This window comes from Thamnophis elegans, chromosome 1, assembly GCF_009769535.1.
Source record: "Thamnophis elegans isolate rThaEle1 chromosome 1, rThaEle1.pri, whole genome shotgun sequence".
NCBI lineage: Eukaryota > Metazoa > Chordata > Lepidosauria > Squamata > Colubridae > Thamnophis > Thamnophis elegans.
The window spans coordinates 3,623,380-3,639,470 of NC_045541.1; the positions used below are offsets into that span (position 1 = coordinate 3,623,380).

At 42.6% G+C, this 16,091-nt stretch overlaps 1 protein-coding gene across 1 annotated transcript in view; it reads right to left on the reverse strand.

Moving 5' to 3' along the window:
- Positions 1–276: 276 nt before the first annotated feature.
- Positions 277–16,091, reverse strand: part of PTH2R (parathyroid hormone 2 receptor) — a 50,540-nt gene continuing 34,725 nt past the window's right edge. The window contains 5 exon segments of the mRNA XM_032234018.1: positions 277–362; positions 365–663; positions 6,507–6,577; positions 9,983–10,121; positions 12,865–12,959. Of these exon segments, the coding sequence (XP_032089909.1) occupies positions 277–362; positions 365–663; positions 6,507–6,577; positions 9,983–10,121; positions 12,865–12,959 (690 nt within the window).

Genomic DNA, 16,091 nt, shown 5'->3' on the forward strand with positions numbered 1-16,091 from the left:
TTGACTCAAAATAACGGTATCTAAATGTTATCATTGTAAGAACCTTTGCTTCTTGCTAACACACAAATATCATGCAACAAAAAGTCATTATGAAGAGACCAGAGTTCAGATGTTGAAGAACCATAATCTCCACTCAACATGATTTTGGATACATTACTGGTTGGAGAAAGAAGTCTCTGGCTAAGAAATCTGTACATGGGTCTGGATTAGGTGAGTCGAAATAAAAGTTGTGATGACATTTTCACATTTGTAATCCTTTGTCTGTGCCCTGAACTTTTAAAGCGATGCCTCTATTTCCACTTGGTTCGCTTCTTCCTCAAGAAAACATGCACGATTGTTCTGAAGTCTAGAAGGTTTTTGAGAGAAATACCATCCAGCCTCTTCTCTTCCTCTTCATCAGCCTCTTCCTGAGCCCACTGGGGAATGCAGTCATGTTCAGAGTTGCTTCTAACATACCCAGGCAAGTTTATATGGGCATCGTTCTGCCCTGGGCCATTCCTGCATGCCTTGCTGGAAACCAGCCTCATGCGGGAGCTGGCACACATGTGAGCGTGGCTGCTGGTGCTCTGAGTCACGTTAGTGAGGACAGAGCCACAGTGAGAATTCCCACAAGGAACAGTCCTCTTCCAGTCCATGGCCAAGTGCCACTTAGCCCATGTCCTTCTTGAGTTCAGCCTGCACCTAAGGAAATAGAAAATGTCCACATCAAAAATGCTAGGAAGAAGCTTATCTCACTTTTGCTTAGAATTAAGTTTTTCCTTTAATATTATATTTTCAACTGAATATAGTGCATTCTGCCACAAAAATGTATAGTTTACTGTTCTGACCCCCCTCATCCTACATCAAACCACGCCGAGACAAAGATACTTTCAAGGATTTATTACACACCAGACAAGACGTTGGCAGCAATCCAGCACAGACAAGATGTTGGCAGCAATCCAGCACAGACTAACCTTGGCAGCAATCCAGCCTGCCAAGCTAGCAACGAGAGTTCTCCAGCTCTAGTGAATACGGTTGACTCCTGCAAAGGGCGTGTGCACAATCATTCCTTTTATAGTCTTGAGAGGAGCCTAATTACCACCAGCTGAGTGCAATTATCTCCTGTAACTGCATAACTGTTCTTTACGCCTATTAGCTCTCCATTGCCAGGCATCCAAGACCAACTACCGTGTCTCCTTCCCACTGCTCCAATGCATGACAATCAGGAGCACACTCCCTTGTCTCCTCCCACTGCTGCAAGGCTCAGGTGCCTCCTGGTGGCCAACCAGTCTCTCTGCGCCCTGTCCAGGATCCTCCACATCCTCCAGAGCTGACTCATAGGGCCCCTCGCTGTCGGAGTCTGGTGGCAGCTCCAATGGCTTCTGTTGGGCCACAACAGTTTTACTAGCACACTGTTTAAGGTATTGGATTGGGACTAAGGGAGGCCAGTTTCAGGTCCCCCCCCCCCAACCAAAACATTATCTGGATGATTTTAGAGAAGTTACTATCACTTCTTAGCCAATAATCCCACAGAGTTTATTGTTGCAGATGAATTGGAAGAGTGTATTTACTGACCCATTTCTGTAGAGGAAATATGGGAGATAATAAATACATTATAATTAAAAATAAATAATAGATAGTGAGTAGGGGACTATGTCTAAAAGAATATGGAGTAGCAGTACTACAGCACATATCATGGGGAAAACAAGGGGGTCACTAGGAGCACAGCTTTGCTGACAGAATTAGTTTTCAATTCTATTCCCATTGTCATGAGGATTAGAATTGATTTTAAGCAAAACAAGAAATGCTCCAGAGTAAAAGTTGCATGTATATATTGGTTCTAGTGACTGTGAAAATTACAAGTCTTCAAAAGAATAAATTTTTGTGTTCTGTGCAAATGCTAAGAACTAGTAGTTAATGTATTAGTCAGACCTCTCAACTTCCTGTTCTATACCAAAAATAAATCTGAAAGAGACAATTAACCAAGTTGAACAGGTATATTAAAAGGGAGAGCTGAAATCATAAGCAAGATTCTATGCATACTTTTGCATCCCACTTCTTCTTCTACTTGACCACTCAGTTAAGATGGACATCATCACTTTTATTACTTAAATTGTTTTGGTGTTTTTTTTTTGTAAAACAGGATCCAATAATACCTACTTACACAAACATGCTATCACCTTCCATGGCAACCTTTCCTTGAGCACATATCACAAATAAAATGCTAGGAGTCAGGGCAACCCATATAATCTCTCTCTCACGCAGAGAAAGTTCCAGTTGACATTAATCAAAGACAGCTCCCATTATGTAACTTGTAACCAACAAATCCCATTGATTAAATAAATGTACTCTAAACCTGAATAAATTTGGATTTAAACTGTATCTACCTGCCCTGTGCCAGCTCAGTGTAGCGGCGGACGTGATGTGCCGATGCCTGGAAGCTGTCGGGGTTCTGGATGTGGGGGGGAACAAACTTGTGCTAAATCCCGATAAGACTGAGTGGCTTTTGGATGCTGCCCCCAAAGGACAGCTTAGACAGTCCATCCTTAACCCCCTGGGGGGTGAAAATTTACACCCCTCGGAGAGGGCCCGCAATTTGGGGGTCCTCATGGATTCGCAGCTGACACTGGAACACCATCTGTCGGCTGTGACCAGGGGGGCCTTTGCCCAGGTTCACCTGGTGCACCAATTGCGGCCCTATTTGGATCAGGAGGCACTTCAAACAGTCACTCACGCCCTTGTCACCTCAAGGCTGGATTACTGCAACGCGCTCTACATGGGGCTACCCTTGAAAAGCGTTCGGAGACTGCAGCTAGTCCAGAATGCGGCCGCGCGAGCAATATTGGGTGTACCGAGGTACCCCAAGTTACACCTGACCTCCGCGAGCTGCACTGGCTACCAATTGGTCTCCAGACGCAATTCAAGGTGTTGGTATTACCTTTAAAGCCCTACAGGCTTAGGAGCAGCGTACTGCGAGACCGCCTATTGCCACATACCTCCCCAACGGCCGGTAAGATCCCACAGATTGGGCCTCCTTCAGATGCCGTCAGCCAGACAGTGTTGGCTGGCGGGCCCCCGGAGGAGAGCCTTCTCCGTGGCTGCTCCGACTCTTTGGAATCAGCTGCCCCCAAAGATCCGGACCTTACCCACTCTCATGGCCTTCAGGAAGCTGTTAAAACCTGGCTGTTCCGGCAGGCCTGGGGCTGTGACCTCAGTGTTGAGGTCCAGCCACGATTAGAATGAATGCATGTGTTGTGATTTTCTTATTTTCTTTTTCTTCTTTCTTCTTTTGTAAACCGCCCGGAGGTCCTTCGGGATTGGACGGCATATAAATTTTAATAATAAATAAATAAATAAATAAATAATACAATTATGGAAAACCTATTCTGAACCTGTAATTATTTGCTTCTTCAGACATGAACATGCGTATATACAACCCATTACAACAGAGACAAATGATATAGTTGCTTCTGCTTACTGTTCTACAGCTAGGAAGGAAGAGATTTATTTCAGGTAAATAATATATTCTGCAGCAAAGGAGGAGGAAACATCCGAAGAATCTGAAGTGAAAGATGAAATCTAAATCTGTTTGTCTAGAGACTGGGCAGAGACAAGCAAAACCCAGGAAACCAATAAAAGAGATATTTGTAGTAATTACCCAGGGAACTATTTATTTATTTATTTATTTATTTATTTATTTATTTATTTATTTATTTATTTGTCTTGTATGCCGCCCACTCCCGGAGGACTCCAGGCGGCTCACAAAAGACAAGGGAAAGGGGGGAAACGAGACAAAGACACATATTAAAAACAAAACCAACATTCACAATTCCGTGGAGGTAGATGCTTCTCAGCTCCCCCCAGCCTGCTGGAACAGCCAGGACTTGGTGGCTTTGCGGAAGGCCGGGAGGGTAGTAAGGGTCCGGATCTCAACAGGGAGCTCGTTCCAGAACTCTCATTCCAGGCAATCAGTTGGGAGCAGAAAGGTTCTCTTCTCCAGGTGAGCTTTTGGAAAAGACTAGCTTTGTTTTGCCTTTATTCTTTTGCTGCCCTCTTCTGGAGGAGATGGTATTTGTTCCCTGATTGCCTTCAACCAGGTAAGAAATCCATCCCAATTTGGAGAGAGTGTGGAGAATCAGAAAGAAGCAGGTATCCATCAAATGTTGAACCTTGGCTTTTTCTAGTTTCTTTCGTGACGTTGTTTCCTTACTAGACAATGGGCCCTATCCAACAATATGAAATTTAAAGTGGACAAAAGCAAAATTTTACACTTAGGCAGGAAAATCCAAAGGTACAAGTACAGATTAATCGAAACCTGGCTCAAAAAAAAAGTAACTCTGAGAGGGACCTTGGAGTACTAATGGATAATCGCTTAAACATGAGTCAAACAGCCAAAAAGTGAATGCAATCCTGGTTGCGTAAACTAAGATAACATGAAGTATTAGGTTATCATCCTTCAGATCTTCCGCGTAGCCCTTAAAAACCTGGCTGTCCCGACAGGCCTGGGGCTAAAGACTTCAACCCCACCCAAATAGTATGACTGTTGTGCTTTTTAACTATGTATGTCTTCATGTGTATAACTTGTTTTGTCCTCCCTCCCCCTGAATTGTGAGCCGCCCTGAGTCCCCTCAGGGAAAAGGGCGGCATACAAATAAAGTTAAATCCAAATCCAAAGTATAGTACTGCTTTATAAAAACCTTAGTAAGGACCACCTGGAATAATGCATTCAGTTTTGGTCACCACATTACAAAAAAGATATTAAGACTTTGGAAAAAGTGCAGAGAAAAACAACTAAGACAATTAAAGGACTGGAGACTAAAACATAGGAAGAACAGTTTGCAGAATTGGGTATGGTTAGTCTACTGAAAAGAAGGACTAAGGGTGACTGTTGTGGCCCGGCAGGAGCCGTTGGAGCTGCCGCCAGACTCCACAGCGGGGGTCTTATGAGTCAGCCCTGGAGGAGTGAAGGACTCTGTACAGGGTGCCGACTACGAGCAGGGCGAGGAGAGACTGGTTGGTCACCAGGTGGCACCGGAGCCTTGGATCAGAGGGAGTGATCCAGAAATTGTGAGTTGTTTCGGGATGCACGCCCATCGAAGGGCTACTCCGGCGGCAAGAAAAACTGCGTAATTATACGAGATAATTACGCTCAGCTGTTGCTTATTAAAATCCTCTCCTGATTATAAAAGAAACTGCTTGTGCCAACGCCCTTTTGCAGAAGTCAACATTCACGATTCAGAGAAACCAACTTGGAGAATTGGTTTGCCTCTTTTACATTTGGCTTTTCGTTCCTGGACGGAGGAGGGGGGGTCAGAAACAGGTGACATGACGGCAGTGTTCCAGTATTTAAGGGGCTGCCACAGTGAAAACCACCAGTGGCACAGCTTTTGCCTTCAGAAGTTGTGGATGCTTGATCACTGGAGGTTTTATCTGGGGTATGGTATAGGGCAGTGATGGGAAACCTTTTTCACCTCGGGTACCAAAAATATGTGCATGCGCTATTGTGCGAACTCACATACCCACCCCATAATTTAATGGCCCCACACACACCACCATGCCTCCTGCGCATGCATGCATGATGCCCCCCACTGCCCCACACATGTGCACACAGCTTCCTTGGAGACTGGGGAGGGCAAAAACGCCCCCCCCCCAGGCCCTCCAGAGGATGGAAACAGCCCATTTTCTGACTTCCGGTGGGCCCCGTAGGTCCATTTTTTTTTGCGTTCCCCAAGCTATAGAGGCTTTCCTAGGAGCCTGGTGAGGGCAAAAAACGTCCCAACACGCAAACTGGAAGTTTTGGAAGTGACTTCCAGGTTGCCCGTTTTTCCTCCCTCCGGAGGCTGGGAGGGCAAAAAGCAGCCCAATGCGCAAACCATAAATCCGTTCCCGAACTTCCGGTTAGCATATTAGGTGGTTTTCACCCTCCGGAGGGCAGAAAATGGCTGAAAATCAAGGCGGAAAATCAGCTGCCGAGTGTGCGCATGGTGCCTCATGTGCCCTCAGAAATGGCTCTGTGTGCCACCTGTGGCACGCATGCCATAGGTTCGCCATCACAGGTATAGGGAGATTGGACTAGAAGACCTCCAAGGTTTCCCTTCCAACTCTATTCTGTAAATAACCTGTTTTGTTCTAAGCCATCCTCCTTTTTTATGCCTGGAAAATGAATTTATGAATTACGTCCCAAAGGTTTTTTTAAGGTAATTTCCTTTTCCCTTTCTTCCAATCATTAGCTCCTTGATCTTAACATTAAGCAAGGCATATTTCTAAGGCTCAGCATGCCCATTTTGATAGCAAATTTAACCTACTGTACATCCCAGCTACTCTGCTAGCCACAGAAAGGCTATCTAGCCACAAACAGAGGTAGTTTTCCATGAACATCACCTTGAAATTAGGAGATACAAACAATTTTTCTCCGTAGAAAAGACTGTTGGGAGAGTGAACATTGGGGGGGGGGAGAGAGAGAGAGACAGAGGGGCAATCCCTGTGCACAAGTATGAAAATACATACACACACACACACATTCCAACTGCACCTCCATTATCCACTAGAAACTTACCTCTCCATTACAGTAGCAATAGATGATAGAGACAAAAAATCCCTGAAGGAGGAATTGGAATAAGAATTTAAAAAGGAACGTAATTATCGTTACCTTGACCCAAAAACCAAATGAATATATTTCACAATAAAAATCTATACCTATAGCATGGACCAGGTTTATGGTGACAGGATTAGAGTTAGAGTTAAGGTTATTATTGTTATAAGGATTCAAGAATCTGGACTACGACTACCATTAGGCATTATTGTACAGATTATAAAAAGTTATAGCTAAGGTGAATATTAAAGTTTATAGTTAGTATTGACAGCAAGGTTAAGTTACAGTTCAGGTTAGGTGCTTAGTTTATATAAGGTTTAAGGCTTATTTTTGTTTTTATGGCCAATTTTAGGGTCGAATTAGGATTAGGTTTGGCTCAGTAGGAGATAGGATTAGGTGGATAGGAATAGGATTAAATAGTTTGGTAAGGTTTAGATTTAGTGCTAGATTGTTGCGTGTAGTTAGAGCAATATTGGAATGAGCATTAGCCAAATGCTAACAAAATCTATTAATTAGTGTTACAGTTTGGCAAGGTTTAAAATAGTACTAAATTAAGGGTTGGATAATATTGGTGTTAGGGTTCATGTTTACTACCTTATTAAGGTTAGGGTTAGGGTTAAGGGTTAGGTATTAAGGTAGCAGTAGAGTTTTACGGTTAGTTCTGCTGTTAGTGTTAAAAATAGTTTTAAGATTGATTTAGTAATGGCTTTATAATGTAAATTTAACATTTTCGTTGTGTGGGTAACAGACTCCTATCACCTTGCCTGGCTGGGTTTTATTTATTTTTGAATGTATAATGATCAAACATTAATAGAAAGAGTTTGTGAAAGATTTAAGATTGGTTTTGGCTTTATAAATGCCCTGGGGAAACTAGACTCAATAAATTTTGTAGTATAATGCAAGCACATAATCTCATTCTTTTAAGAAAGAATGTGTACAAGATTTGCAATGTGTTACTATTAGTTCTTAGATTTGTTAAAACCCACAGCAAGAATATAGCTTTATCCGTAAAAGGTATCTTCTTAAAGATACCATTCCACTCTGTCAGTCTAGAAATAATTTTACAGTGATCTTCAATGATCAGGTGATGCAATGGAAAAAGTGTAGAGGAAACAGAAGAGGAGATTCTGAAATGTTATAAATACATTTCATTTCAAAATAAATTTAATTAGCAGATTTTGATGGAGCATAATTTCTATGTCATATAATATATGTGGGTATATACATAGTTTGTGTTGTATTTATGCTGATAAATAAATAAAGGGAGACTAGTATAGATCTATTTCAAGATATTTAGCTCTCATCAGCTAGCCATACCCTTACTGGGATTAGAACCTGTGCTGTATTACATTTTAGGCAGATGTGTTAACCACTAAGCCACAAGGTTCTCCTCCTTTATCAGCTGAGCCAGGGAAATCGGTATGTATTTAGTGTCACAACCCCTGGTATGCCCAAATTTGTGACACTAAATACATACCTATTTCCCTGGCTCAGCTGATAAAGGAGGAGAACCTTGTGGCTTAGTGGTTAACACAATTGCCTAATGTAATACAGCACAGTTCTAATCCCAGTAAAGGTATGGCTAGCTGATGAGAGCTAAATAGCTTGAAATAGATCTATACTAGTCTCCCTTTATTTATTTATCAGCATAAATACAACACAAATACAACAAAGGCAACAGTAAAAAAATATTGGGTTTCTGTCTGGATGGTCTCTTGTGACGAGCCGATAGACAGAGATAGGAAGCAGTAGGCTTTCTCCCATATTTGGGCATACCAGGGGTTGTGACACTAAATACATACATATGTTTGTATTTTTTGCCTTATGCATGTAACGTATATTGGAGGTGGTGACTCTCTGAGAGCTGTATGCAACAAAATTTCATTTTAACATATGCTGATTAGTGTACAAGGTGACAATAAAGTTATTCTATTCTGTTCTATTCCTCCAGGATTGTTGCATTTTTCATTCATGCAACAGAGATTGGAAGGCAATAAATGTTATGGCATGATCACTGTGCTGAGGCTGTATTTCATTTGCTTTGCCCCAAGGACTATATTGTTTCATAAAGTAGGCTCAGTGCTCACTTCACATCTTTAATGCAAAAGATTTTAAGTGCAAATACTGCTAAAGAATCTTGGATCGTCATACAGTGCATATAAAAGATTTTTTTTAAAATAAACTCCACCGATAAATATTTTTTCAGGGCTTTCTTGTGCCAATCCTTTGAGAAAACAACAGAAGGCTATTGTGGAGCTTTAGAAGCAAACAGATTTCTTATGACATGGGATTTGAGAACGGCAATCAATTTTGCTACAATTGCATACCAACTCCTGTGGTCATGTTGTAGAAAAAACAGGACACACAAGCCAGCTCTTCAGGGAAGGAATAGTTTATTGCACAAGTTCAGAGACAAAGGCCTGAACCCTGAGTGACCAGGCAGGAAATCCCTTATATAGTTTATGTTCAGATAAAGCCATCCGTTAGTTTTGGAAAACCCCTCAAGATTTGCCCTTGGGTTACAGCAATATTATGTCTACAGGAAGTTATAATGCATAGTCAGCTAACGGAGCAGAGTAGCTCGTATTTTGAGGAAGTTAAATGTGTCTTCCAGACAGTCAAGCCAGCAAATACATTAAAATAGAGACTTTGCTTCAGCAGGTTTCATGTGCCTCTAACCCGGGTCTAACCGCACCATGTCCTAAAAGCAAACCTTTGCAATTTCTATATGTGAACAGTTAAAAGCGTAATATCATGAAACCCTAGTTTGGTTCAGGCTTAAGGCCTACCTTAGTTCAGCCTGCCACCTCAGTCAAACTGAAAGATCAAAAGCTAGCTACATCTGGAGAACTATGGGGGATCTGGTGCTTATTTATGCAGCATCTTGAGCAGAAAAGAGGAAGAAGCCCTTGGAATCATCTCTCTTCCTAGTCTTATCCAGAGGACTTTAGGATTGCTTTTCAATAGCAATAGCAATAGCAGTTAGACTTATATACCACTTCATAGGGCTTTCAGCCCTCTCTAAGCGGTTTACAGAGAGTCAGCATATTGCCCCCAACAATCCGGGTCCTCATTTCACCCACCTCGGAAGGATGGAAGGCTGAGTCAACCCTGAGCCGGTGAGATTTGAACCGCTGAACTGCTGATCTAGCAGTAGCCTGCAGTGCTGCATTTAACCACTGCGCCACCTCGGCTCTTTTCAGAGTTTAAGAAATGTGTGCAGACTAAATTGCATGCTTACAATATACCGAAGTATAATTTGCTTTTCAATTATTGCTGAATTTTGGAACATGCCGTTCCTTTTCATTGGTTATCTCTTGCAGCAAGAAATATGGCAGTGTGGCCAGTTTTGTAACTGAACATTTGAGTGGTTCGTAAGTGATAGGTAGTAGTAGTACCATGCCACCAGACCTGGAATGAGTTGAAGAAGAGTTCACAGTGCATCCGGATCTCCCAGCCCAACCCAGTGAAGGTGTGAGGTAGGCACACAAAGACAATGTAATGCACACCAAAGACGAAGGTCAAAATTAAAGTGGATTTTGCTAGTTTTCTGGAAGAAAGTTAAGAGAAATTATAATTAGGAGACTATCAGATGCTGCATATGATGAACATGACATAAACAGCAATCTTACACATTCCAAGTTTCTTAGCTTTGAAGGGTATTTGCCAAACGGCAATGTGTAAGTTTGGACAAAGCAGAGTCACTTCTGTGGAAGCTCTACCTCAGTTCCCCCTTTTTGATTTTGTGGACAAGTGGGTGGGGGTGGGGGTGGTGGAGGGAGGGGATGGTTCTGCGTGTGGTGGGCAAGCACATGCACAACTCATTTGCATGAGCACCAGGCACTGTGCCTGCCACACGCACAAATGGAGCATGTTCACATGCTGCTTGTGCAAGTTAAGGAGCTGAGGTGGCGCAGTGGTTAGGGTGCAGTACTTCAGGCCACCTCAGCTGACTGTGATCTGCAGTTCAGCAGTTCTAATCTCACCGGCTCAAGGTTGACTCAGCCTTCCATCCTTCCGAGGTGGGTGAAATGAGGACCCAGACTGTGGGGGCGATATGCTGACTCTGTAAACCGCTTAGAGAGGGCTGAAAGCCCTATGAAGCGGTATATAAGTCTAACTCCTATTGCTATTGCTATTGCTATGCTCATGTGCTCACCCTCCCACTTCCGCAGCCCAGCTCTTAAAGGCTCAAGGCCTGGTAGTGAGCTGCGGCCCAGGGACTGGGGACTCCTGCTCTACCTGGAGTAGTTGCTGATCTCACTCGGAGCCTAGAAATTTATTTATCTGGTTAAACCAGAGACTAAAGATGTGCTATTCTTCAATTTTATGCTGAAAGAATATTTCTGGAGTTGTTTGTTATGATGCTTGCCATTCTTCCTATTGCTATAATCTCATGACTATCTCTTCCTGTACAGTACATACCCCTGAAGTTACAAGAGCCTTGCACCCCTAACCCTTTAGGAAAAAAAACCCTGGGGTGTTCAAACTTGACAGCTTTAAGACTTGTGGACTTCAACTCTCAGAATTCCTCCTCCAGTCATGTTGGCTCAGAAACTCTGGCATTGAAGTCTTAAAGCTGTCAAGTTACAAGACCCTTGCATCCCTAACCCTTTAGAAAAAGAACCCAGGGGCGTTCAAACTTGACAGCTTTAAGACTTGTGGACTTCAACTCTCAGAATCCTCCTCCAGTCATGTTGGCTCAGGAACTCTGGCATTGAAGTGTGCAAGTCTTCAAGCTGTCAAGTTACAAGACCCTTGCACCCCTAACCCTTTAGAAAAAAACACCCAGGGATGTTCAAACTTGACAGCTTTAAGACTTTAAGGTTTAGATAGGACTCTTAGAGGCGGGCGGGGCAATTGGTGAGCCAGCCAATGAATGAAAGATAAATCGATTATAGAATATATGGTTCACTGTGTTACTCGTTCCTGTAATAATTTTTAGAAAAGACCAAATCAGAAAGAAGTCTGTCAAACATTGAAATGTCTAGATTTAAATCAAATTCTGCAGACAACACCAGTAGTCAGAAATGATTCCACATCCCCAAACATCGACACTTTCTTTAAGTTTAAATTCATACAGAGCTTGGTGTTCAAAACCTGCTAGCAATTTGACTAAATGGCCTTTGAAATCCAATAGAAAACATGGTGATGCATACAGACACAGATATTGTGTGTGCATATTTTCCCAGAGCTAGGCTTCAAAGAAGCTTGAAAACTGTGATGTAGATCATCTAATTCAGCTTTTTAGATGATGTAGAAAATTCAGGGAAGATGTTTGCCTGTCTTCTGTCTGAGAACATCCATAACTGAGGCTGATCTATATGGTTCCACCACAAATCCACGGTAGACTAAAGCGCGCTCGATGAAAGCGCGTACGTGACGTCATCACAGCGCGACGAAAACAGCACGCTGTGAGCAGTAAATTTAAAATTAAAGCAAAAAACCTTACCCTAACCCCCCCAAACCTAACCCTAAACCTAACCTTAAGCCTAACCCTTACCTAACCCTAAACCTAACCCTAAACCTAACCCTTAACCTAATGCTAAACCTAACGCTAACCCTTAACGTAACCCTAAACCTAACCCTAACGCTTAACGTAACCCTAACCCTAATCCTAACCCTTAACCTAACCCTAACCCTAACCCTAAACCTAACCCTTACCTTTATGAGAATCGGCTTGCTTTAATTTTATTTTAATTTTAATTTAATTTATTTTTAATTTTATTTGTCGCGCTGCTGATGACGTCAGGTACGCGCTTTAATCGGGCGCGCTTTAGTGGACCGCGGTTTTGACGAGTCACGAGCAATTTGACTACATGGCCTTTTAAATCCAATAGAAAACATGGTGATGCATACAGACACAGATATTGTGTGTGCATTTTTCCCAGAGCTAGGCTTCAAAGAAGCTTGAAAAACTGTGATCTAGATCATCTAATTCAGCCTTTTAGATGATGTAGAAAATTCAGGGAAGATGTTTGCCTGTCTTCTGCCTGAGGACATCCATAACTGAGGCTGATCTATTATCTTAAACAAGCTTTTCCTAATGCTAACTAAATTAATCCTCCTATACCTTGAGCTCATTATATAGTCCAGCCATCTATGAAAGTAGGGAAATTATCTTTGGCCTTTTTTATACAACCAGTCCTTCAGGAGTCCAACCTGGCTTTTCTCCTGGCAAAAGATCACCAGAGTATTTCCAAACAGAAGACTTCTTCATTACAAGTAAAAAAAAAACATCGTATCTGATCAAATCAGTTCTAGTAGAGACTGCTTCTGGGAATACATCATACCTGTATTGCTTTCTGACATCGTAGCCAACAGCATTGGTTTCCCAAATTTTTGTGGCCAGCACCCTCACAGTATTCAGGAACAGGACAAAGTTCAGCTGTAAAACAGAATTGTTTTATTTCATCATCTTTTAGAGGTATGTTTTGGAATGTTTTGAAGACATATTTAGATAACTGTTATTATCATGTTTTTTTTACTGTGAACACACTGGCCCACATTAAAAATGAAATTCTGTTGCTTGCTCTCAAGAGAACATATACATCACACACCACAACACACACACCACAAACACACACACACACACACACACACACTATATATATATTGTCACAACCCCTGGTAAGCCCCAATTATGGGAGGAAGCTAACTGCTTCCATCTCTGTCAATCAGCTCGTCACAAGAGTCCATCATGACAGAAACCCAATATTTTTACTGTTGCCTAGCATAATGGCTAAGACGTTTGCCTAAGATGCAATACAGCACAGACTGTCTATACTAGTCTCCCTTTATTATTTATCAGCACAAATAAAACACACACACACACACACACACACACACACATATATATATATATAAAGTCACAACCCCTGGTATGCCCAAATATGGGAGGAAGGTCATAATATATATGTTGCATTTGTGCTGATAAATAAATAAATAAAGGGAGACTAATATAGAAATATTTCAAGCTATTTAGCTCTCATCAGCTAGCCATACCCTTACTGGGATTTGAACCTGGGCAGTATTACATATTAAGCAGTTGTGTTAACCACTGCTTAATATGTATATACCTACATACCTATACCTATATACCTATATATATATATCAGTATACCTACACCCGTGAAAATCTATGTACATATATATACCTACACCCATACATACACACATATACAAACACACACACACACACACACACCGGAAAGAGGAAACTTGACAGTTCACAAGGTTGATACTAAATGGAACGAAACTATGACTGAATCTAAATGTTCTGCTTCGGATACCATGAAGCCTCCTCCCAGAGGAGAGGGAATCAGATCAGGAAAAACAAATCGTGAAGAGGATGTATAGCATCCCAGATAATACTAGGTACCCTACTCTTATATGCCATGTCCTGGATGGAAGGGAGTGATCTACTAATGATTTTTTTTTTTGCCATCCTCACCACTCTCTGCGCTGCCTTCCTATCTGAAGCAGTAATGCAGTAATTTCAACACTTTTATCTGGAACATAATACTGTCAAGATGAACAGGCAACAGAGCTGAACTAGTATAAAAAGTCCAGAGTTACTTCCAATATTAGTACATTTGTTGAATTTATCTCACCTATCTAGGAAACTCTTTAATTTTGATCTATGCTACTGCACAGCTTCTGAGAAACTACTTGAAAAATACATGACTTTTATTTTTGAATAAAACTGGCCGAGAAAGTGACAGCCACATTTATTTAACTGCTTTTTAGACTGATTCCTTTATTAAGTCTCTGATCTCTATATTAAAAATAAATATACCTTGTTTCCCGCAAAATATGACATGTCCTGATAATAAGACCATGCCACATTTTCAGGTGGGCAAAAATATAAGCCCTCCCCCCAAAAACAAGCCCCCTGGACAATGCCCCCCCTCTGGCCAGGCAGAGTGCTGCTCACCAACCTAGCGGTATCCCGAAGGTGCCAAGCCACAGGAACCGGGGGGCGGGAGGACAAAGGTGATTGCATTGCTTGGTGCCTTTGGAATACTGCTAGGTTGTGAGCGGTGCTGTGCCCAACATTCTTCAAGAGCGTACAACCATAGAGCGTATGCCCAGAGCAGCACTGCCAGAAGACTCGATTTGGAAGCCGCCGAAAAAGCCATGCTGGGATTTATTTATTTATTTATTTATTATTATTTATTTATTAAATTTTGTATGCCGTCCACTCTCAAGAGACTCAGGGCGGCTTACAATAAAAGGGAGGAGGATATATAAAAATAAACAACAGTTTAAAATTACACAACACTCACAAACCTGAAGTGGGGCTGGACAACTCAACAGCCCCAGGCCTGCCGGAACAGCCAGGTCTTAGTCGCTTTGCGGAAGGCCGGAAGGTAGTGAGGGTCCGGACATCAACGGGGAGATCATTCCAGAGGGCCGGAGCTGCAACAGAGAAGGACCTCCCCCGGGGTGTCGCCAGCCGACATTGGCTGGCGGATGGAATCCGGAGAAGGCCTACTCTGTGCGATCTAATCGGTCTTTGGGAGGTAATTGGCAGGAGGCGGTCTCCCAGGTAACCAGCCATTGCCGGAAGACTCAGTTTGGAAGCCGCCGAAAAAGCCATGCTGGGATGGCATCGGCGGTGGCAGCGGAGGTGCTCTGGCTCTGCAGGGAGAGCTGAGCCAGGGCATCTTGAGCTGGGAGGCGCGCAGGGAAGTGGAACAGCTGCTCATGCAACCCACCTCTCCAGCCATCCAGAGCGCCATTCACTAGCATTTCTAAGGCGTCAAGCGGGAGCCGGGCGACGGCAAACAGGCGCTCACGCGGCTTGGCAATACCTAGGTCAGTGAACGGTGCCGTGCCCAGCTGGAAATGGGGTTTGCTGGGTGGCTGCTCGTGAGCATGGTCGCTTCTGGCTGCTGTGTTGCACTGCTGCGACAGCGCAACACAGCCGTTCGCCCCTGAGGCTGTGCCCAGCTGTTTGGGGTCCCGCACACAAGAGAGCAGCTGCCTGAGCAAGACTGTTGGTGGCGCAATACTGGAAGAAGGAAGACTTGCCTACAATCCAAGAATGGACATTGAAAGTCACAAATTTAGCCGAGATGGCTAAAATATCGGCATATCTTAAAGATCACTCAAATGAGAGATTTAAACGAGACTGGAAAAAATGGATTGACTATATACAAAATAAATATGGGACCAAGAAATTCCAGATATCCTATGCTTAAGACCAGGAATGATTTAAGTTGTTTAAAGCTAGTTTAGCAAGAAGGAGCTAAGCTCAATGTAGAGATGTTATTAATTTCTTATTCTTTTTTTCTCAATATATTTTAGACTGTGTTTGTTAAAATCTATACCGTGTACGGGTTCTGGGAAGTCGGAGGGGGAAGGATGTGGGGGGAGGGGTCGGGTGGGGGGAGGGAATATATTAGGTTAGACAAGATGTGTTAGATATCAATGTAATGTGACTTCACATGCATACTGTTCTTTTTTAATTTTTCTTTAAAAATAGGATAGGCCAAGTATATTGACATTTAGCGGA